This window comes from Manduca sexta, chromosome 24 (genome assembly GCF_014839805.1).
Source record: "Manduca sexta isolate Smith_Timp_Sample1 chromosome 24, JHU_Msex_v1.0, whole genome shotgun sequence".
Taxonomy (NCBI): domain Eukaryota; kingdom Metazoa; phylum Arthropoda; class Insecta; order Lepidoptera; family Sphingidae; genus Manduca; species Manduca sexta.
In genome coordinates, this window is record NC_051138.1 from 2049583 (window position 1) to 2073153 (window position 23571).

At 34.2% G+C, this 23571-nt stretch overlaps 4 protein-coding genes and 1 long non-coding RNA gene across 6 annotated transcripts; 3 read left to right on the plus strand and 2 right to left on the minus strand.

Annotated features, from left to right (window-relative positions):
- Window positions 1-276: 276 nt before the first annotated feature.
- On the plus strand, window positions 277-5360 carry LOC115446954 (spermidine synthase). The gene is made up of 4 exons (XM_030173803.2): window positions 277-580; window positions 2180-2390; window positions 2867-2992; window positions 3910-5360. Exons 2-4 carry the CDS (start codon window positions 2187-2189, stop codon window positions 4441-4443), a joined length of 864 nt encoding a protein of 287 aa, XP_030029663.1. The 5' UTR covers window positions 277-580; window positions 2180-2186; the 3' UTR covers window positions 4444-5360.
- LOC115446950 (UDP-glucosyltransferase 2) lies at window positions 5353-11366 on the minus strand. The gene is made up of 4 exons (XM_030173799.2): window positions 10429-11366; window positions 8726-8948; window positions 6314-6530; window positions 5353-5807 (listed from the first exon to the last, which is right to left on the minus strand). Exons 1-4 carry the CDS (start codon window positions 11260-11262, stop codon window positions 5555-5557), a joined length of 1527 nt encoding a protein of 508 aa, XP_030029659.1. The 5' UTR covers window positions 11263-11366; the 3' UTR covers window positions 5353-5554.
- A 9-nt stretch (window positions 11367-11375) lies between these two features.
- Window positions 11376-17411, plus strand: LOC115446956. The gene is made up of 2 exons (XR_003938965.2): window positions 11376-11807; window positions 16006-17411. It is a non-coding gene; the product is annotated as an uncharacterized LOC115446956 (long non-coding RNA).
- LOC115446952 (longitudinals lacking protein, isoforms H/M/V) lies at window positions 15668-20096 on the minus strand. Its single transcript, XM_030173801.2, has 7 exons — window positions 19856-20096; window positions 19477-19617; window positions 18423-18554; window positions 17778-17944; window positions 17271-17413; window positions 16754-16937; window positions 15668-15842 (listed from the first exon to the last, which is right to left on the minus strand). Exons 1-7 carry the CDS (start codon window positions 19931-19933, stop codon window positions 15686-15688), a joined length of 1002 nt encoding a protein of 333 aa, XP_030029661.1. The 5' UTR covers window positions 19934-20096; the 3' UTR covers window positions 15668-15685.
- A 210-nt stretch (window positions 20097-20306) lies between these two features.
- On the plus strand, window positions 20307-23090 carry LOC115446951 (zinc finger and BTB domain-containing protein 37-like). Of its 2 annotated transcripts, none has more exons than XM_030173800.2 (7): window positions 20307-20535; window positions 20852-20992; window positions 21345-21476; window positions 21615-21760; window positions 21974-22134; window positions 22428-22620; window positions 22830-23090. In XM_030173800.2, the coding sequence occupies exons 1-7, from the start codon at window positions 20458-20460 to the stop codon at window positions 23005-23007; spliced, it is 1029 nt and encodes a 342-aa protein (XP_030029660.1). In that variant the 5' UTR covers window positions 20307-20457; the 3' UTR covers window positions 23008-23090. The 2 variants fall into 2 exon arrangements, with proteins under 2 accessions (XP_030029660.1, XP_037298086.1); XM_037442189.1 differs by having other exon boundaries at window positions 20320-20535; window positions 20828-20992.
- Window positions 23091-23571: the final 481 nt, after the last annotated feature.

The window sequence follows — 23571 nt, forward strand, 5'->3', positions numbered from 1 at the left end:
TATAGTCCTTATTCCATACCTTTAAGAGTTGTTTCGCATGCAATATTTACTTGTTTTCAATCTGTCAACTTCCAAGTGTCAATCTTAAGGCAACGGTTTTAAGTCGTACAGTCACCAGGTAAAATAATTATTAAGAAATCATTTATTCTTGTACAAAACAAAATAACTCCATTATTATAATAAGTATTAAAATGTGGCTTCAAAACGATTTATAGGAATATCATAATTATTTATATTCGTCACGTCGATGTTCACCACCGTGTCATGTTGATATTGACATTCATTCATATTTCTTAATTTAATTATTTTGAAAGATATACATAATTGTGGTGTTCCGCAATTTTATAAATATCTTATCAGTACTACGATAAGAACTGTTGACCAAATTGTCTTGTACACAGTTTAGTAAAGTTATAATAAAAATACCCTTATTGTAACACAGCGGATTCATTGCCTTGAGAACGTCAGAACTTAATTTGAAAACAAGTTCTAATTATTTTAGTTGTTACGCGTCCTGCGGCCTACACAAGTACATCCGGAAGAAGTTTGATTCAGTTTGTTTGATTTACTTTTATAACCGGTAAGCCTTATTTGATGTTATTTTTACATTTTGATTCACGAATTAATCTTTCTTAACATTATGCATGTGGCAATGTATATTATTTTGAATTTGAATATATATATCATGGCACCTAGGTACTTAATGCCTGATGTAATTAATAATTTATAAATAAAAATAGTGTATATTTTTATATTTGTTAGTGCATTTAAAAATATATAACTTATTTACTATTCTTCCTATATCAACATTGTCTGAGTTAAAAGATCTTACCACCTATAAGGAAAAATTATAGATTATTTACTTATAAGGATAATATTTTGTGTATTCATTGTAAAATGGACCTTATGTTACAAAACTATTGTATAACTTAAATAATCAGGATATGAATTTTATTTTTATATTGTGCATTTTTATCAGCTTATTTTAATTAAGACAACTGGAAAGCAATGATAAACTTTATCGAGCAGTAAGATATGGTTATCTGGTTTCAAGGCCAGTAGTAACAAATTGAGATGCCTTTGGGCCCACAAACCTAAACATAACCAATGTACAAGGTCATTTTGACATTGTGAAACAATATACTTGTCTTTACCACTGCTAATATTCTTACAAAAAGCATCCATGAATAATTAATATTTTTATGAAAACTATTGATTTTACATGTTTGTTTTTTTTATATGATGTGAGCGTGAGAGTATTTCTGAGTCAAAATATGTTCCTGGCTTTACAACAAATTCTCTTAAGAATAGTAAATGGCATTAATGTATGTAAATTTTTATCCACAATTAATTCTTTTTTATTTTACATCTACGGTAAAAGAAACTTGTAGTGCTATTTTAAAAAACATAAGTATGTGCTTTCATCTAGTAACACAATGTCAAAATGACCCTGTATAATAAAAGTATATTGGTCATATTTGAATAAGATGAATACATCAGAGCGTTATTTCTTTGTAATTCTTTGATTTTGCAATTATTTAATGTTCTTTTAACCAAACAGCTACATAAGCTTATTTCTTTCAATAAACCAAAACATTCGTAAAATATTTAGTTAGTTATCCAGTAATGATTTCTTATGTTTATGTGAATGTTAGAAATTAAAATAAAACTATTTTACCATAACTGTAACTTTGTCTTTTCGGGTGACCAATAGCTCAGTCCCCACCATGACCATGAAAGCAGCAACGTCTTTAAAACATTTGGAGAATATCACTACATAGTATAAAACAAAGGCGCTTTCTCTGTCCCTATGTCCCTTTGTATGCTTAAATCTTTAAAACTACGCAACGGATTTTGATGCGGTTTTTTTAATAGATAGAGTGATTCAAGAGGAAGGTTTATATGTATAATAACATCCATTAAATAGTGGAGAAATACTTTTATTTTGTTATGTTATACCCGTGCGAAGCCAGAGCGGGCCGCTGTCTTTTTATATACAAAATTCACAGTTTTTCTGTAGTGTATTTAGTATCAGCATTGCACCCGTGCGAAGCCGGGGCGGGTCGCTAGTTTTAATATAAAAAACAATGATAAAATTCGTAAAATAGTTTTATTAGTTAGTTAGTTATCAAGTTAGTTTTTAAATAATACTCAGCATGAATATACCTTATTGTTCTAGACTAACAATGAACCGTCTCAAAAACAACTGGTTTACGGAGTCCTGCGAGATGTGGCCGGGAGGCACATTCTCTTTCGAAGTTAAGGAGGTGCTTCACTCAGAGAAGTCAGATTATCAGGACATTGATGTCTATGAAACTACAAGCTTTGGCAGGGTGCTGGTGCTGGATGGGATCATACAGTGCACACAGAAAGATGAATTTTCATATCAGGTATTTTTTCCACCACCATTATTAACTCTGCGTTAGTTATCATATACATGTATTATACCAAGAAATGTAGGCAGAGCATAACTAGTGTACTCACTATTTGCTGCATGTATTCCATTCTATCATTGTTAAATAAGGATTGAAAATATTTGTGGTGACAAGTCCATATCCGATTCCTGTTGGCTTCCCATTCGTAATTTATGTAAAATAACATGAGCATTACTTATTGATTTGCATATCGCATTTATGCATATGCAAATCAATAACTAATCATCAATAAGCATTAATATGTATGTAAATAAGCATCAACCTGTTGTCTTGGGATAAAAATTTTACCCATTGCCACTGTTATTGTTATAGTTACAATTTTGAATTTGAGAAAGATGTGTCTACATGTTCATAACTTTATACTGTTTTAGGGAGTATATTTAATACTTCAGTAGAAATCCTGTGAAGTATGTTTAGTAATTTATTTTCAGGAAATGATCTCGTTCCTGCCACTTTGCTGTCACAAAAACCCTGAAAAAGTGCTGATAGTTGGAGGAGGAGACGGCGGGGTGGCCAGAGAGGTCGCCAAACATCCTAAAGTTAAACAAATTGTTCAGGTATGTGTTACCGCTTTAAAGAAGAAAATGAATTGAAATTTTATGCTCATTGACAATAGTGTAAGTTAACCTTATGTAAAAATCTATTATTATGTTAATGAAAGAATCTAAAATGATTTATATTACAGTATAATGTGGTACATGATCTTAAATTTTATTGACCATGAAAAAATATTGGCTTTTTAAATATTTTGTTCCACATGCTGCGCTTTGCGCCTAAGCAACCTATTCGACATATTATCTTGTTTAAAAATAATTAAACTTCTAAACGCGGAAATGTTACAAAGAGTTAGACATTCTTCATACAATGTTTCTTATCAATATATAAATACAAGATAATGAGCGACCACAGTAGCCACTAGCCACAGCATGATAATTTTTTTATCTTACTGTGAATGTAAACAATACTAAAGTTATTCCGTCTAGTGATTGTTACATTGTCCATATTTCAATAAAATAACACGCGTAACAAACCTTGTACTCGTATGTAATATTTTAATTTATAATACTCAGATACTTCAATAAGATTCAACCAAACTTTTCTGATTTGTGAAACAAAAAAGTTTTTATTTGAAAATGTTGTTTTTTTTTTATTGATTTGAAAACTAGACTTGCTTGATTGTAAGCGCTGCGACCGCCCATAAACAGTAGAAACACCATCCACCACATTGAATTACAAAATATTGTTTGGTATCCCACTGCGATCGCCATCCTGAGACATGAGATGTTAAGTCTTATTATGTCCAGTAGTTACACTGGCTACAATGTCCTTCAAACCGGAACACAACATTGCCTACACACTGTTAATTGGCGGCAGAAATAGACATTGCCGTGTTACCCACCCAGGCGGTCTCACACATGAGACACCTACCACAAAAAAAATCCTATTAACTAATACCTTCTTGACATTTTTTTAGGTAGAAATAGACGCGAAAGTGATCGAAGTATCGAAAAAATACCTCCCATTCATGGCTGTGGGATTCGACAGTCCGAAACTGACGCTTCACGTCGGCGACGGGTTCGATTTCATGAAGAACCACAGCCAAGAGTTTGACGTCATAATAACAGACAGCAGCGACCCCATCGGACCTGCCGTAAGTCTCTTCCAAGAGAATTACTTCGCGTTGATGAAAAGCGCCCTAAAACCCGGTGGGATAGTGTGCTCCCAAGCTGGTACCATATGGAACGATATAGAACTGGTATCAAGCACTTTGAGGTACTGTAGGAACCAGTTCTCATCCGCTGCGTACGGGTACACCTCGGTCCCTACGTATCCCTCAGGACAAATAGGGTTCGTCATAGGATCTCTAGACAAAGACGTCAAGTTCGACACGCCACAACTAGTGTTTACCCGCGAGGACGAAAAGGCGATGAACTTGCGATACTACAATAGTGACGTTCACAAAGCAGCATTCGTTTTGCCGACATTTGTCAAATATCAGCTAGTTTGATTCATGTTTGTTTTCGTATGTACTTAAACATAATGCATTTATTGTTACATATATTTTTTCTGTTTTTTTTTTATGTGCATAATTTTTTATCCATGTTTATGAAGGTTTTTTTTTGTATTCTTGATAAGTGTTATTTGACATTGAACTTTAAGCATCAGTTTGAAGATAGCTTTTACTGTACTTATAGATTTTACCGAAATTTGGCTCGAATATTCTAAATTATTATAAGTTTTGTTTTGTTTTTATTTTCAAATTTCTAATTGGTTAATCTCATATATTTATAAAGGTAACATAATAATCCTAATGCAAAAATTACTTTTATGCAATAATAATAACAATTTTAGTTGGTACTTAAACAAACTCCTCTTAGATGATAAACAATACTGGTACTTTTAATAAGATGTATAGTCATTTCCACAAAATGACAAACAATGTTGCCAGTAAAAAATCGAATTACATTAAAAATGTAATGTTTGGTGCCTTACATTCCCATATGCATTCTAAATACTAATGTTAGTCTAGTCTGTAATGTTTTCAATTCGTATTAGGGGTAAGGGATAATTATTAAAATAAATAGTGTTTAATTATTTAATACCACATTTAAAAATATGAACATTGTTTTGTGTTTATTTAAAATACTCAGCATTTATTTTATAAAAGGTATAAAATGTAATCAAAACTATTCCATAATTCAGATGTTGTAACTTTGTTTTTAAAAAATCATACGTTGTTTAGTCCTAAGAAAATCATATTTCAAATCGAGCAGATATGTTTAAAAAAAGCATTTAACATCATTCTTCAATTATGACAATATTTGCTCAATATATTAATAATTTATAAACAAATGTATATTTTTTACGATGTTTTTGTATATTTTTTTATGAATGTTGAAATCGGGGACAATAAATGTATTTTTTAAAATTTATTTTTATTTTTACAACTCCCTACGAATACATTTTTGCAAGTTTAAACTATTTGTATTTATAATAAAGGAAAATACGATTATTTAAAAATACAGCCTTTTTCCAAATATTCATTTAGAGTTGCCATTCTTAAAAAAGGTATGTTATAACTTACAAACAAAGCGCATAATTATCCATACTAAAATTCACTAACACTGCTTTTTTTTTAACTTCTTACTACATACACATTTAAAAACATAAACAACACAAACAACTATACTTATAACAAAGGTTATTAAATCTAGTCCTGCCAGTTGGTATCTGGTAAGCCAGCGTCCATGCGAGGACATCTCGACGCCGCCGAAGCGCGCGGTCCGTTCGATGTGGAAGATGGCAGTCTCCATGGGTTGATGGGGCCTGTCTCGCCATACCTCTCGCAGAAGTCTGGCATACTGACGCTTTCTGTAATATCCACATATTCTATGTTATTTAGGAAAGGAAAAGATATAGTCAATTTGTCGGGCATAGACGAGCTTGCCGTTCGCCTGACGGTAAGCGTTACGACCGCCCATAAACAATAGAAACACCATCCAACATCTGGAATTACAAAGTATTGCTTGGTATCCCACTGCGCTCGCCATCCTGAGACATGAGGTGGTAAGTCTTATTATATTCAGTAGTTGCACTGGCTACAATGTCTTTCGAACCGGAACACAACAGTGTCTACACACTGCTGCTTAGCGGCAGAAATAGACGTTGCGGTGGTACCTATCCAGGCGGACTCTCACATATGAGAAATCTACTACCAATTTATACCAACATGTAATCCGGGAACGCGACATACTCACATGGGCCAATATGGCAGGTTTTACAGCTTATGTACGGTTACTATCTGAGCTTAAAGAAAATGTACCTATACTACCACCAGCTTACACATCCAATCATTAATTTATATAAATAATACTTACTGCCAAAATAAAACTTTGTTCAGCGCTTCAAACATACTCTCTTCTTCAATATCCTTAAACGGCAATACCTCTGCCACACCCGCGCGCTGCGCGTGCGCCGCGTTCCCGAACTGGTCTCCAAGTATCGGGATGATGAGGGAAGGCACACCCGCCGCCACTGCTTCGGTAAGGCTCAGCAGGCCTCCATGAGTGACAAACGCCATGCAGTTTGGGTGATCTGTTAAGAGGGAATTTTAAAAATAAATAGGTATTTAGTTATTACTAATCGGGGAACAAAGAATTAACAACCATCATAATAAAGTGTGACTTTATGATCTCAAAGTTCAACGAACTTAATCAGTTATAGGTATTCAAATTCCGGACAAAGCATGTTTTTCAAATCTACGAAAACAAATTTTGTTTTGCAACTTTGAGGATGGCGATGAACCTTGAGTTTTACCCTTGAATATTTATCGTAATCAGTTACACATCCAAAAACGTTAACCCTAGATAAATGTAGCATTATCATAAAAAATCCATCAGGTATAAGATTCCTCTTCCTTTTCCCTTCCTCTCATCACCCAGAATGTTTCTCAAACCTTTGTGCCTCCATCACTCATTCCCCAACTTCGCATCCCCATTCTCTTACCCGGGACGTTGCAGTCATTAATCCGGGCATACCTTGTAAACCGTTAGCATGGACCCTGGTGAAATCGAACCGACTCCACCCAAAGAAAAAATATCCAATCTACCTAATTAATACCTCTAAAATCTACATTACCTAATGTCCTCCTATCTTTTTATTTCATCGCGAATAAGACAACTGAATGATCACAAAGGCTCTCTGAACTTTAAGTCATAAAAATGTGCACCACTGTCAATCCTAATTTATAGCATCTAGTACATACTTAGCAGATGCGTTTAAGGGCGGTATAGTTTCTTCACCGATATACACATTAGATTTTATTTATACGGGATATATGCCTATTATAGGTGCTTCTCGTAATAATATGTACAACACACAGTATGTAACTAATTGTTTCAAATTACTTTGCTTTAACATGGGGTTTCACGATTCGATAGTGCACGCACATAAATTCAGGTTTTTGTTCACCAAAGGATATCATAATAGATTAGATGCAGTTTAGTCGTACTTACAGACCTACTTGCTTAAACCTGCATGTTTCTCTATGAACTACACGCACTTACAAAGAAATGCTTAAAAAATAACTAACTGTATTGTTGATTGTCTTTGATTATAAATTATCACCTCGCCTTACATAAAATTCAATCATTAATATCATGACAGAGAAATGGCGTTTAAAAGTACTCAACTACAAACAATAAATGTCTTTGGGTGATACAATTGTGTGAAGGGGATCTTCTTCATATTTTATCAATAAGGAAAATTAAATAATCACTGGTCAATATGTCAGGGTGACTAGTGTGGTATCTACTGTATCCTACAAGCAGTACTATAAGTACATTGTAGTATGTCGCACTCTTAGTAAAATAATGACTCATTCCAAAATTGCCAATTTGTGGAAATTGTCAAACAACCAATTTCTGTTTGCGACCTTTTAGTTTTTTCCCTTTTTTTTCATGCTATAGGTTTAATTTTTAGCAAACAAAAATTAGTTTTCCGACGACTGCCATAAATTAACAACTTTGAAATACTTAGGTCACTATTTTATTAAGAGTGCGATGTATTGCCTAAGCCTATTTAAGGCGATACCTCAAGGTCCATTTTCATACATTTTGTTTCGGCTTTAATCTGGGTAACTAAACAAGTATTGGCAAGTAAAGAATTTAAATTCACGTCTAGTTAGTGATTAGTTCTCGCAGTTGAAATAAAAACGTAAAAATAATTAATAATCATGGATATTTCGGCCTTTAAAATTAAATATGACGAAATTTTAAAGGCAGAAATATCCATGATTATTAATTATTTTTACGTTTTTCTTTCAACTGCGAGAACTAATCACTAACTAGACGTGAATTTAAATTCTTTACTTGCCAATACTTGTTTAGTTACCCAGATTAAAGGTGAAACAAAATGTATGAAAATGGACCTTGAGGTATCGCCTTAATGAAAAAATATTTATAAATTATGGATGGCATTGTTGTTGGGCAGGCGTAATACCTAATAACAATTTACAAGTCTGCGTCTGTCTGGTAGTAGTGGGGAGAACGCACAATATTCAGTTAACTACCTAGGTAGTCATTTTCTCTTGAAAAAACAAATTTTTAGGCTGAACGTCAGCTATGAAATTAAAAATTCTGTATAGAACCCAAAGTCGCTCTCCAGAGTTTACCTAAGTTACCAGTCAACTTTGCTATGATGACGTATCAACTAATCCTGGCCAACATAATCCTTTTTAATTTCGTAAATAATGTCCTAAATCTTGACAATGAGCAACACGGAATACTTACTTAATAAATCATACTGTGGTAGCCATTTCAACATAAGAATATTATCTGGTAGATCTTCGACGGGATCTGCCTCCCATTTCCACAAAATCAGTTGTGGCATACGCGCGAATGCTTTCACTATGGCGTCGAACCTCTTCTTCGGAAGCGATGAGCCACGAATCAAGGAGCCCAAACTGAACAAAATAAATCCATTCTTTGCGGCGGACACCAATTCATCTAAAGGCTGCAACAGTTCAGGTCATTTTATAATAATTTATTTGAGTTTGATATACTTAAGTACCCAGCCTTAAAAATACACTCGACTTCGTAATCACAAATAATTTAAAACATTTTTTTTTGCGTGTTTATATTGTAGGTATACATATTTACAATGTAGATTAATTGCATCATTATGTTAAGATCATTTCAGATTCATAGGTTAGTAGTTAATACCTACGTTTCTAGATAATCATGACCTAGGAAGTGTCACAGAGGCATCCCGAGCTATTAGGCGTAACAAATAACTGCAAGTTAGTTTGTTTAAATTAGAATAAATAGATTTGTAATTCACATTTACAAAGCTATACCGTTCATATAAGTTGATTTCACAGCTTCCGTGATGCTGGATGAACAAAAGATCGTAGGTTCAAATCTCGTACCGAGGTAAAAGCGTAGGTAATACTTAAATATTAGTACCAAGTCTGAAGATTGTTTATTATGGTACTAAAGCTAATTTATAGTCCCTTATAGTCATGATTCACAATTTGCATTCTAATGTGGAATTAGGTTCTGCTTCATGTTTGGTAGTAATTTACGCGCCCGATTACCTATTCAATGAGATTGAAACTCATTACCCTAATTAGGTATGCTAAGCTAATTATAAACAAACTTATGAATTAGTTCATCAAACAAATTAGCATTAAGAACGCCACTGGACACATCATTCTATTTTAAATAAGTGTTAGTAAATTTAAAAATAATTTGAACGAGTCGACTTCAGTGGTCGTGATTCGACCGTCAAATTTAATATATTGTTACACAAATACATTTTAATTATTCTACACTCCACTATGTGAACTTTAATTATGCCAAATGTCGCTCTTATAAAAGGGTTGGCAAAGATTTTTCTTCCCAACCAATTTCTAGTAGGTAAAATTGGATCATTTAATAATTGTGTTCCTACCGTATTTTATAGCATAGGACCTAAGTATACCGGTAAAAGACGACCTGGGTCACCAGGTTTTCAAATATCGACCACAAAGAAATAGAAGAAGGATAAAGGATGCACTGCTGATCATATAGGCAATGCATAGAGATCAAGGAACATCATACCAATATTGGCAATTTAAAAAAAAATCGCGGGCCGTTATTGACAACTAAAGGAGGGGATGAGAAACAAATCTCACTAAACATACGATTTGAATCTGTCTGTTTTTTATGATATTATGTTCGTATCACCTCGGTTCAAGACATTCACCCATCTATGCTGTAAACAATGTTGATGGCTCTATCAATCTACTTAATATACGTATAGTTATAAATCTAACAAACGTTTAGGTTTTAATTTTTATAAAGGGTTATAATTTAAATAGGCAATTCAATTTGAAGAACTTTTATATTTATCCGTAGCCGAAACACACATGATTTGCCACCTAATTTATTTTTGTAGTTTTTGTTTTATTATAATTGCTTATTCTATTTTAAATTTTATAAGATTTTCTTACCTCTGTCAACGGCTGTACATCTCTATTGTGTAGATGTACCCCGCCGATCTCCACAATAGAAGGCGGCAGCACTCTAACACCGTTGATTGAGTAATGCGTGTTCACAAGCACGACACTAGTGTTTCTCCCCACATCACTCAACAGCGGCAGTTTCCTCCCAAGTCTCCTCTCCAAGATCCTCTGCTCTTCCCTCCAAATCGCCCATTCATACCAAGTGTTATAAAACAGGAGCACTAGAGTGTTTTCTAATCGCTCGTAGAAGTTCATTTCTTCAGTGAAAGGTAGCGTCATGCCAGGGACATATGCCGGGTTGTCAGGGGCACCAACCCTTGATGGCGTCCATGGTAGTATCGCAGAAGACATCAGCCCTACGGACGGCAATCCGTAATTATGCACTATACCGAGCATGCAATCACTATTGAAATGCTCCACTAAAATTACATCGTAATCTCCCTCCCCGCGCACGAACTCTTCAAAAACTTCAGAATTAATGATCTTTTCGCATAACTTTAAACATGATTTCGCCAAAGCAGTAACTAGAGGTATGTGTTCGAAGTATCTCTCCAACCCGAAATAACTTCTATCTAAGTCCTTTAGGTCAATAACTTCCACGTTCAGAGATGCTAAGTGAGCCAAGCTCACATCCCGCCGGTTAGGTTCTGGCTTGTCCGAAGGGAAGAATGAGACCACTGTCAAATGATGGCCGCGTTTCGTTAATTCTTCAAGAATTGGTTCAAAAACCATATAATGGCTCTTTCCGGGGTACGGAAGTAAGGCTAAGATTTTATAACAATCACTCGGGACTACGAATAATATAAATAATAAGACATGCATCGTTGCATGCGCGTGTCCGTTCTGAGCACCGATTGAACACTGTCAGCAAATTGCATTATGTTATTTGTGCCTATTATTAGAGTGATATGCTGGAGGTGTACAAAAGATGGCCATTTACTGAATGTACGTGCTCAAGTGCCTATTCAATATTGTTATCGATGTAAACTCGCTGAATTAGTACCGAGTTGTCCTTAAGGCATGGTGTTCTTAACGCTGAGATTCTAAACTATGGATGTGGGTTACGTGAAGCCTTATTATCGGTGTGCCAATTAATTGTACGACTTTATTGAAAACTTAGGTACCTTTTAGAGACTGGCACAAATTAACTTATAATTTGTAATTGCTTAAAAATCGTAATTACGAAAATATTTTTTAAATAGTAACCTACGTACCTAAATAAGAACTTTGGAATAACAAAATTAAACAAGTCTGAAATCATACTTAAGTATCATAAGTATAAAGCTATACTTAGTTTCTAGCATGCCCTAGATTGGCTGTAACGCGAAATACCCTCATATTGGCCCTCACGTTCTTCCAGTATTTCCGTAAGTACAAAATATTTAATTACTACAACGGAATACATACACTGTACACTGTTTCGTAGTTTTTATAATTTTTTTTTTTGTATTCTTGTTATTTTTTTCGTTAATTTTTAGTTATTGTTAAATACTTTTATGTGGATTTTCTCCGCACTTTTACGGTGATGTGCGTGTATTAGCTTATATAATTAATCAGACTTTGTATAGAAAAGACTTATTCAAAAAATATATATTTAATAACAATATTATAAAAGAATGGACAATTGATGACAAAAAATAAAACCCGGAGTTTCTTTCTGCCTTTCTTCTTCGGGTAGTCATCGCTTAGGTAGTTAGTGAAAGGCTGGTAGGTTAGCTAGGTTAGAGCTTTTATTGTCCTCACCGGTGAGGATCGCGACGCGTTTCTCCCTTATTGCTTATTTAAAAATACATATATACATCATTTTATTTCTTCTTCCCTGCCAGTCCGAGCTGGTTTCTTTGTTTACTAAGTATATTTTTCATTTATTTTCAATATAAATTGTCTTTGTTTATATAAGCTAATTTAATTAAGTAATAATTAAATATTCTCATGTACCTTGACTTATCATAAGTGCAACTATGTTCGCCTACGTGATGAATAAAGCATTTTATTTATTTATTTATTTTATACTTAAGGAACGAAGTACAAACTATGTGTTCAGTATTCAGAATTATGTTATTAAATATTATACCGCGGCTATTTATTACTTCGACTGGGTTATTTAAGTAATTACATATCATTTGACATCCTCTGTAGCGCAACAGTATCTCATCTAGTATGGAAAGTCATAATTTGATTCCCATCAGGTAAACTAGACTGAAACATAATGTAGAAACAGGAAAAATAAATGAAAAGTCTAAAACATCTCCCGCTAATATGAAGCTTGTGGCATCACTGCTTTCAAACGGATGAATTGTCCCGTGGTGTGACGAGCAACGATTCTACCTCCATATTTGCCACAAAATCCAGAGTCGGGGTAGATAATAGAAAAAAGTAATATGACATTGCCTAACAGGGGATTTGAACCTGAGATCTCAAAGCGGTATAAGCGCATACTATACAACTACGACAACGAGGCAGTTAAAATATTTATGAGGTTCAAGTCATCTATAAAGCAATGACAAAATATAAAATATTTATTCATTACCACTTCTTTATTAAATGGTAAAATAATTATTCATGCCATTATATTGAAGTACTAAGGTCAAGTGCCGATGAACTAATTACTATCACGAGAAGTAACTGCATAATAAGGGCGTCGCATGTTAGTGGACCAGGTCAAAGAGAGTCACACTCGCACTGTAGTCCTTCATTCCTATAAATAAACTAAATACCTTTAAGCCGGTGCCCTCAACAAATTAGCGCGCTAATCGTTTTCCATAATTAAATTAGCATAGACTTGTTGATTCCGTGCATCTCCTCAGAACACATATTTTTAATTTGCAACCAACACTATTATATGGGCAATTTAATAAGGAACATTTTAGTAGTTTATTTTTTTTAAGGAAATTATTCCTAAAACTTTGAATATTCACGTCAGTAACTTATGCTCTGTAAATGTATAGAAAGAATGCTCAAGGCTGTTTGTTCGAGAGAGAGCCTTAAAACATAAAGCATAAGCTTGTTTTTTTTTACAATATTACATAATATTAGCTGCCATGACACGTGTATATTATGGTAATTTAAATGGAGCCACTAAGACTAAGGTATGCTATTATTCTGTTGCAGACTTCCGAGCTATCATGCAACTGAGGGGTAGGTACACACAATACACAACACGCCTTTAACCCTAAGGGATAGGCAGAGATGTAACCCGGGTACCCACTATTGCCATATCGGGGGCAAAATGCAGATACTGAAGGAAAGGGTCTAGTAGTGTTTCCCAACCTCTTTTAGGTCATGACCCGTCTTAACATTTCTAAAATTTTTATGGCTCCCATACATAATATTTAACCTTTTAAAATTGTTTTGTTCCCTTAATAAATATAAATGATAAGTTTTAGGAAGAAATCGTTATAGAATTGTTATCAAAATATCGTAAGTAAAATTTCAAAACATATAATGAAAAACTGAAAATTCTGTTTAATTTGCCCCCCTTAACTTTCAAATTGCCCGCCTGTGGGGCGTGAGCCCCACGTTGGGAAACACTGGTTTAGGGGCATTATTTTTAAAATTAAAATAATCAATTGTTCCCCTATTTTGCGGATAATTGCAACATTTCGATAGTGCAAGGCCTTTTTTTCAATACATTTAAAAAAAAAATAAGCTCAGACTATATTTTTATCGGATTAAAAGCCGAATTCAATGCAGTTTGCATCGCATAACACTGCTCAAGCTTTAAATCAGTTATTAGATCATACCTTCAGCATAAAATTCATGTGTACGTATACTAGCGGTCATTTAACGTAATTAATTATGTATTTATATTGCCTCGTGTCTGTGTGAATTATGTCGCAGATCCATTGTATATGTATACGAGGAATTATTTATTGTATTCATATAATTTATTAACTTCATATTTATTCTTTAAATTAGCTACAATTCTATCGCTGCATAATTACTTCGCAGTTGTATATAATCGCCTTGTTAGTGTAATGACAAGATACCATGCGGTTGTCAATTCGATTCCTAAGTCTAGCGTAAAATGTGGCTAGAGGTTTTTCATTCGTAAAATAGGTGCGCTTGAGTTACTGGTTGGTATCGGAAATGCGGTGATAAGGCTAGTTGACTCATACTATAAAATCATGGACTGGAATAGCTCCAAGAAGTACTTACCTACGAACATTTTCTGCAATTTTATTTTTCTCAAATCATAAAATCTATATACCTACTTATATAAAAATGAATCCATATTTCCCTTCGTCACGCCATCACGCGTGAACAGCTGGACAGATTTCACAATTACTTTTTTTGTTGTATTTGTTACTGTCAGGAGAACCTTCTCCTGACAATATGAAAGAAAAAAATCAAAAAAATGCGCAGAATATTAGAAAATTTAAGAAAGCTTAACGAAAATATTATTTTTGTATAACTGTCAATTGTTTGAAATAACTGTCAGCGATTGACAGAATGCGCGCTGCAAATTCATAGGATAGACGGGACAACGTCGGTCAACGTAGGTCAGCTAGTTTTGTTTATAATCTATAATTATTTTAAATAATTCGTTACCTATTATTTAACAATCTTGGGGATACGAACGAGGGGCGAGGTTCCGCCATTTGATATGTAGCTCGCCACCCCCCGCCCCCTCCACCTGCACCATTTGCGTATAAGTGTACGTAACCTGTCATGTTAGGTGTCAATTTACATACTCATTGCGGAGCAAATGTAAACAAATAAAGAGGGTTAGATATTCCCTCATAATTTCGTAAGTTAAGTACAAAATGTACTCCCGTACTCCGTAAGGTCTAGGGAGAATAGCCCTTTCACTAACAATTCCAGTATGAAAAGCATATCTCGTTCACATTGTATTATAAGTACGGTGTGAACAAGTCCTTAGAGTGAATAATTTTCCGTTTGACCTCCATAGTAATCCACTTACGTCCGCAGTCAATTGATATGATGCCGGTCTTCCTAAGATCGCTCTCTCAAGCGATGCGATAATGGTCTATCAATTTATTATATTATGCCGTGCAAAATTTATAGCACATCAAAAATAACATACAATTGTAATGAAAGGGCTATAAATTAAAATATAAATCATAGTAATATATTTTCAAGAAAAATATATAAATATGTCCCAAGATCACATTTAGATTACCATCTCATTACCATGCCACCCCTGCTTTATTTTTTTTCTCTAAATCCAAGTACCAAAAATAGGGTTGTTACAAATAAAAATCAATTCAACTTCAATAAAATATTATTCGCTATTATTTCCTTCGTTCTCCTCGCATCCTCTACTTCTCTTGATGCTTATCCCTTGTTGTTCCGCATCGTGTATAGCCGAAAACACTGCGCCCGCGTGGACTTTCTTTAATATCCTTTTATCGTGGAAGGGGTGTGTGTGAGCCGATATTCTGCAAAACCACATATTATATTTTGGATTATTAAAATTTGTTGATAAAGAAAGACTGTACTAGATCCTCTAGAGGGGGTTGGTATTAGGCAGCAGGCGTCCGGTGGTAAATACTCCACCTAATCTTTCATGCCATATGCTTACTAAAAGTACGATTTTTTTAGATCTGCCCTGGTTATCACCAGGGGTACCCTGCGAACAAGCGATCCCCCGGCTTAGCAACCACGGCAGTCCTTTGGAGGATTTGGTAGACCCTACGGTTATCACCGAGGGTGCCAGCGGACGGTACGCTGGCGATCAGGGCCCGGAAGAAGAAGGGAGAGGACAGGGGGAAAGAAGAGAAGAGGAAGGAGAAGGAGCCATCTCAGGATAGTTGGAATGGAGAGGGAGGGAAAATGTTCGCGAACCCTTATAGGTCTCAATGTGTATTTAGCAACCATGAGGTATACACATTGAACTGTGTGCCTAGGGTCGTGGCAAATGTGCGGGCGTGCATTTGGTGTGGAGACCAAGCGCACAAGAATTGCCTTGGTTAAGGGGGTTAAAAGTACGTATTCACAATCCCACGTTGGAGTGAGAAGAAATTGGATTCAATTATAATACTTTTTGGTACATACAACGAAATATACACGAATTAGTTTGTTATTTAAATATATGCGACTATAGACGGTCTTATCGCTACTAATTTTGAGACGTGAATAATTATTGATTTCCCGTATACGTTTATTGTACTGATCTCTGAAGCTATAGAAATACCAAGATAAAACAGAAATAAGACCGATAGTCAAGATCAGCTAATCCTGTTCGGAGGCTTTCAAAAAATTGTGAAATTCCGCTGTCGACTAGCAACTAGATAATTATACACTCGATATTTATTGGTTAAGTCATGTCGGCTTACAAAATCATGCTCACCTAAGTACAACAACGCCGTTTTTGGTAATAACATGTGCAGGACACTTGACGTTATTTAGGTAGTCCACGCAGCGCCACTGTTGTGAATTATTCCGATTCGTATGCTTCAAGTAGTAGATGTATCTGTTCAATATCATTTGTAACGAGCCTTGGTTCGATACCGTGTATTGCATTACCGTCACATCTGCAATAAAATGATTATAGTCATTATCAATATTATCATCATCATAATCATCATGACTGTAATTATCATGACTATAATCAACGTAACTTATTAATATAGTAAAAAAAAATATTGATGATATTTAACTGATATATCAATGGTCATCATAATTATTTTTCCGATTATGAAGTATCATAAAACATAAGTAAAATGCACAAAAATATCTTACAGTATTATTTTACAACTGTGATGATAATGTTCACATTGATGACTATGAAGATTATAAGGTTGATGGCTATATATATGACAATTATAGACATGTAGATGTTGCATATAAATATTGAGCATACTCACTAGAATTCTCGCCAGAGGGAACAACGTCAGCCTTGCCGCCTACTGAATTGATTCGATTTGATCTCTCTTCCACGCCGCCCTGTGAGTCTTCGTATGCCTCGTCCATAGTTTGGTTTATTAAATGTTGCGGAGTCTCTGTTATACTGTGTTTTATTGTCTCAATATAGTTTTATTCTATAAATATTCATAGTTTATATAAAGCATGGATTTCTTTGGCGTTATGTTTAAGAATGGCGGTGATCACTTATCTTATTGTTAAGTTATTTACCACTGTGTTGAAAAAGAGGAAATGTATAAACATTTTGCTTGGGATTTATTTGCTAAATCTGTGTAGTACAATGTAGCATTGTAGCGGGGCGGTGCATAGCAGGATTTTGTCATCATGCAGTCATGATGACAATAGCAGAAGAACATAGCAGGATTTTGTCATCATGCATCAGAGAAGTAAATGAAATCTAGACTAGAAACCAGAAAGAAATAGAAATCTAAACAATAAACACTAATTACCTTTCATTGGATTCATCAAAAGGCTTTTCTATTTTCATTTTGGGGTTGGATATTTCAAAGTAGCATATGTCTTCATCAAGTGTTTCCATGTTGCAATCATTCTCCTCAACTGTCTGAACATGTTCCATGTCGCCTGATTGTTGTGATGTGATGGACTCTGGAAGTTTCTAGAATAATTGTCACTAATAAATATATTGTATAATGATTGCTGGAAAATGCATATATAGTGTCATTACTTTCCACCATGTGAGATGAGGGCCGGAAGTCATATAATTATCAAACAGTTTCAAGTTCATAGGCAATTTAATTACCAGGGAATTCATTCTGGGAGTGACAAAAATAATGGCGTAGTTGTATTAGGGTATGACTGCAGTGCTAGGGTCTTTCGATTCCCGGGTCCAGCAAAGTAATATTGGGCTTTACTACAAAGTCAGTTTCTGGAATTTGTGGCCGATACGGCAATAGGCTCGCCCCCTCACGTTATGGGACAGAATACACGCGGCGGGTAATGAGTGCACCAGTTATGCCTCTGCCTACCCCTTCGCAGACGAAAGGTGTGAGTATGTGTACATTATTTTTTTTTCTCATTTGATCTATATTCAAATTACATAAAGACAAGCACTAATATAAAATCTGTTGACATACAATATCTTCCAGTCCTTTGATGTGTAGTTCTTTGGCAGCCTCTGACAGCTCGATCAGGTCCTCAACAGCCACATACACCTCACCAGTGTAGATGTACTCCAACAATGCGCACAGGGTTGTATATGATATTTTCTGAAAGAACAGAAATGCATTTTAACAATTTTAGGCCTTATTTTAAGCTGTGGTAAATTATAAATAATGTACTAAGTATTGATATTAGTTTAAATACCACACAGATCTATAGTTATCTCAATGGCCCCACCATTTCATAAGTGAACATAGAATTATTTTTGTTTATAGTAGAAGCTAGTCAAATTAGCAAGGTTTTTACCTGGTAAAAACTTGTGTTTACTCTTAACATTTGATTCTTTTTAAACCTCTTAAATTTTAATGTTCCTATGAAATCTAATAACAAGCTGTGAGACATTTATGTAGTACCAAATATACATGAGCTGATGCCTTCGTATTATAAACACAAATAGATTTGGAATGACTACTAATTTATTATCTTTCAGTGATATGTTTCACATATGTCCCTGATTTTGGATTGAATTGAAATAATTTATTTGGACCCGTAAAATGTTTTACATTGCTTAGATTGTGTCAATATTAACCCGTCATGACTTGTCAAAATTTTATTTTCAAATATGTACAGGTAGCTGAATGTTTGCCGCCAAACATTGACAGCTACGCGTGTGACGGAAAAATAACCTTATTATGTAGTATATAAGGTTATAATCCCGTGACACACGCAAATGTCATGTAGCTGTCTTGGCTCGCCGGCGAGCCACGAGAGACCAAGAGTTAACTCAACCACCAGTTCGGAAAGCAGTTCTCACCAGAGAAAAATGGGCAAGAAACTATTTGTGTTGCTCTTTTCAAAATCAGTTTAAGGTATAAACTACAGTACAAAATACTGAGAAAAAAAATACCATTTTTTTTTGTTATTGTCAAGAGAAGTTCATTTATAGGCTCGCGAAATAGGTAGTTAGAAAAAAATCCATGTGAGGGCACTTGAATCGCAAAAGTCACTGTATTAACACAAACAACTCACATTTAGAAACAACACAGGATGGGGGCACGGCGCTGAGGCTAGCAGTTCCTTGATGAATGGGCTGGCCAGAGCCACTATCACCTGGTGTACCTTCACAAAGTGCCCGTCCGCAGCCAGCGTCATGTCCACAAACTCACCATTCTGTAATGAGGTCCAATATAGTTCACAGGCTTCTAAGAGCAAGGCACTTGTAATTAGACTATGTAAGATATATATAAATTAGTGACAATAATCAGGTATATCTGAATCATGAACAGCGAACACAGATAAAAGTAGGTGTGCAATCACCAGATTACTTATTTTCAGCGATACGTTAATTATATTTAGTTTTAAATAATTAAATAGAAGTATGTTTACCTAATTAAATAGTGAAATGTACCTGTTGTAGAGTGCTTAAACCATTGCATATATTTTTTCGATGTGCGTCCCATGATAAAGCAAAATGGGATTGTGCCATTGTATATTAAACTCCAATATTTCCTTAACGTTAATTCCAGTTTAATTATTCCTTTTCATTTTTTGAGCCGATGGCGATGATGCCTTTTTTGACAGTTAATACTTGATGATGACAGTTGACACAATGATTTTTGACGTTATCGGTGTACAAAATTTTACTGGGTACTGGGCGCTTAATAGTCGATTCTGAAAATTGAAGTATTTAGAATGATACATATATAGAAATTAGAAAAATTTAATGATATTTTAGAATTATCATATCGTAATAATCACCTTTCTATTCACTATCCTACTACGTTTGACTACGATATTTTCATTTGATTGTATTTACTACTTACTATAATTGGACCGATATCTATGCTACATTTCCTAATATTTCAATCTTGTAATACCTGAACCGCTAAGAACGATCGATGATTGAATGAACTGCTTACTGATCATTGTTTTTAAAAATAATTTTGATAAAAATATAGGAAATTAATCTATCATCGACGAAGGGAAATAATAAATGATAATACACTGAACATGGAGAGATCTCAATTTTCAGTGTCATGGCAAGCTCATCAAAAGAGCATTTGCAATGGACTGAGTGCACTTCAGCAGGTATTGTTTGTTTGTTTTTCTGTATTCAAACATAATTGATCCATTTATGAATGATGAATTAAATAAAACATTATATAATTTTATAATTTATCACTGAACAATCTTAGGAATCTCTGTATATTCCTCAAATGTTTTGCAACAATATCTGATTGATTGTATTTTTTTATAAATTTATGTAGTTTTGACTTTCGCTGCAATCACTCCACTTAGTAGTTTTAATACAATTTTTTTCCTTGCCAATGAAACTCAGTGAATGTTAACTTAATAATTGCTTCAATTCCTTTGCCTCAAGAAATTTACAAGCTTTTTGATGTAGAGAGGAGAGTTCGTTGACATGACACTTGCGGCGGACGGTCACCTGGTAAAAGTGCACAAGATGGTGATGTCTCTCGTCAGCCCGTACATTAAGGAACTGATCTCTTCGGCGGAGTGCTCGCACCCTGTTGTATTTCTTAATGTAAGTTGTAAGATGCAGTATTGGTGTATGGTAAACATTTGTCATAGGAAAGGCAACAATTATTTACTAAGGTATAATACCTACTATATATGCAATCTATAATAGCTATTTAATCAGTTGATAGGATTAATGTTATGTGCCCTATTCACCACTATGTCAACATATGTATGTACAATAATTCCTATAGGACAAATCATATTTCCTCCTTACACTTTGATAGATAAGAAGATTCCTATTGGATCCACAAATCCTTAAAATTCATTCTTTATAATGTATATGTTTCATGTTGGATGAACTGACTCAATGATTATTGTTTACTTACCATTTACTTACAAAAGTATTGTGATTTCAGCAAGTATCATACCAGACATTGTGCAGCATATTGGAATATGTCTATACCGGTGAAGTACTCTTGGCCAAGAATAGTCTAAATGACTTCATCAATGCTGGAAAGGCACTTCACATTAGAGGACTCACAAACATGGTGTGTATTATATTTTAATATTAAATATATTTCACAAGTGTGTACTCAAAAGAACAAATTAAGGAATCATCTTACAGGGAATTTTGATTATTAATTGTTGATCATTAATGTGTATATTAATACATAAATTAATTTCAGAATGTAGCCAATGCATTGCCTGCTCAATCTGGCTTCGTACAGATTCAAAGCTTGGAAACGAAATCATCGAAAAAGAACAAAGAGAGTCCAGAGAATGCACACACAAGTGTGCGTAAGAAGGATCGACAACAAGAAAAGATACATGAGTAAGTTAAACATTTATTTCTGACAAATTAGCTATTAGGTTTATGATATAGACTGAGCTAAAAGTATATGAAATACTAAGAATATTACCTGTACAAAAAATAGGATAGGAATGGGGGAAAAACGGGGCAGGTTTCAGATATTTCAGGCACATTTTGTATATAAAATGTAAGAATATGTAAATATTTTCTAAATAACGGTATATTAAAATCTAGGGTATATATACATGAAGATATGACAATGGACAATCCAATAGACTCGACATATGATGACGTACTGGATGACGATATTGACATGGATGATGGAGAAGAGAAACAACAGCATACATCAGAGCCACAACAACCTTCCAGCGTGCCAGGCAATACATCAAATACTAGTAAGTGCATTGTAATTGTGACATTAATAGTGAAGATAGCATGGACTTATAAATATAATTAAGAAAGTAAGCTCAAAGCATAATAGCGATTAATGCTCATATCATCAAAATTTTATTAAATTGTTTATATCCTAATTGAAATGATCTCTAATGAATTTACATCATCAGATACTTCCTGTTCGTTATGCAAAACAATTTAAATTTCAATATGCTAGGCATTGGACTGCTTAATTCAAGCTACTATCTCATTGACAATAGACAAATGTAAAATAGCATACATTTTTTTATTTTAGACAAAACTCCATACATCCAGTACTCAGTCTCAAATCAAGGCAACCTACAGATGGTATTGAACAGATATCTGTATTATCTGGTGTATACTGGCAAGAACTCTGGTCACCGGCGCTGGCAGTGCATCGACAATCACATGAAAAGGTTCAAGTGTCCAGCTGCTGTTGTTACTAAAAATGGTGTCATTGTACAAAGGTAATGCAGTAAAAATGATGTGTTGGTCAATGATTAAATATAATATTTTATGTAAAATGTGAATAAATTTAAAATATATAACAAATAATTTTCTAATCAAAACTAATGCAAAGTAAACCGAAATTAAAATTAATTATAATGAAAAAGCAAACCTGGATATTTGAGGAAAACTGAGAGAACTCATTTATTTAAGAGTATCTTTATTTCAGGATATCTGCTCACAACCACTCATTCCATGACCAAAAAATTCTGAAGAAAGTACAGACTGGTGCAATATTTTCGGCTCTGCATGAGGCACAAAATCACGGCAAGATTATGCAAAAAGAGAGGAATGCGAAGAGTACTTCTACTAGTCAAGAAAGAAACGAAGATTCAGATACTAAATAAATTAGTTAATCAGTATACATTCATGTTAGTTGTAGTATTATAAATGTTTCATTATTTACTAATATTAAATATATCTTAGCTCATTTATTTATTTATTTACAGGCAAACAGTTACAAGTAACTGATAAGTGCCTGTATCCTGCTGATATCTATCTAATCAATTATTATGTTATTTTATATTTTTAATATAGTCTGTTGTTTTGTTGTCGTCTGTTTGGGACAGCCTTGGTTTGTAAACAAGCTCTTTGAGGGTTTGGGTTTAGTTCTCTAGGCCTAAATCTTAAAACTGGTAAAAAACTGAATAGACGAGGTTTTGCCCATAAAGATAGTAATCCAGGTTTGAAATCAATACTTAAATAAAAATGTATATAGGTCCATCAGTACACACCTTCAACTACTGTTCCTAATGCATAGAGTAATATATTACGTAAGATATTAGTGTTTAAACTGATCTCCATAAAAACATTATTTTTAATTTTTTCATGTAATTTATTTTACGAAATGCTCATTCCAAATGTTTATAGATTAAAAAACCGAAGCCCCTATTATTTCATCTACGCTTAAG

Bases quoted from the DNA above. Each gene is read 5' to 3' on its own strand.
- LOC115446952 (XM_030173801.2), bottom strand. From the start codon at position 19,933: ATGGCACAATCCCATTTTGCTTTATCATGGGACGCACATCGAAAAAAT. The intron at 19,618-19,855 runs GTACATTTCACT...ACCTCATTACAG, and splicing joins GTTTAAGCACTCTACAACAG to AATGGTGAGTTTGTGGACAT. The intron at 17,945-18,422 runs GTATGTCAACAG...CAATTATTCTAG, and splicing joins TCAAAGGACTGGAAGATATT to AAACTTCCAGAGTCCATCAC.
- LOC115446954 (XM_030173803.2), top strand. From the start codon at position 2,187: ATGAACCGTCTCAAAAACAACTGGTTTACGGAGTCCTGCGAGATGTGG. The intron at 2,391-2,866 runs GTATTTTTTCCA...ATTTATTTTCAG, and splicing joins AAGATGAATTTTCATATCAG to GAAATGATCTCGTTCCTGCC. The intron at 2,993-3,909 runs GTATGTGTTACC...ACATTTTTTTAG, and splicing joins AAGTTAAACAAATTGTTCAG to GTAGAAATAGACGCGAAAGT.
- LOC115446950 (XM_030173799.2), bottom strand. From the start codon at position 11,262: ATGCATGTCTTATTATTTATATTATTCGTAGTCCCGAGTGATTGTTAT. The intron at 8,949-10,428 runs GTAAGAAAATCT...GAACTGTTGCAG, and splicing joins ATGTACAGCCGTTGACAGAG to CCTTTAGATGAATTGGTGTC. The intron at 6,531-8,725 runs GTAAGTATTCCG...CCCTCTTAACAG, and splicing joins ACCACAGTATGATTTATTAA to ATCACCCAAACTGCATGGCG.
- LOC115446951 (XM_030173800.2), top strand. From the start codon at position 20,458: ATGGAGAGATCTCAATTTTCAGTGTCATGGCAAGCTCATCAAAAGAGC. The intron at 21,477-21,614 runs GTGTGTATTATA...AATTAATTTCAG, and splicing joins TTAGAGGACTCACAAACATG to AATGTAGCCAATGCATTGCC. The intron at 22,135-22,427 runs GTAAGTGCATTG...TTTTTATTTTAG, and splicing joins AGGCAATACATCAAATACTA to ACAAAACTCCATACATCCAG.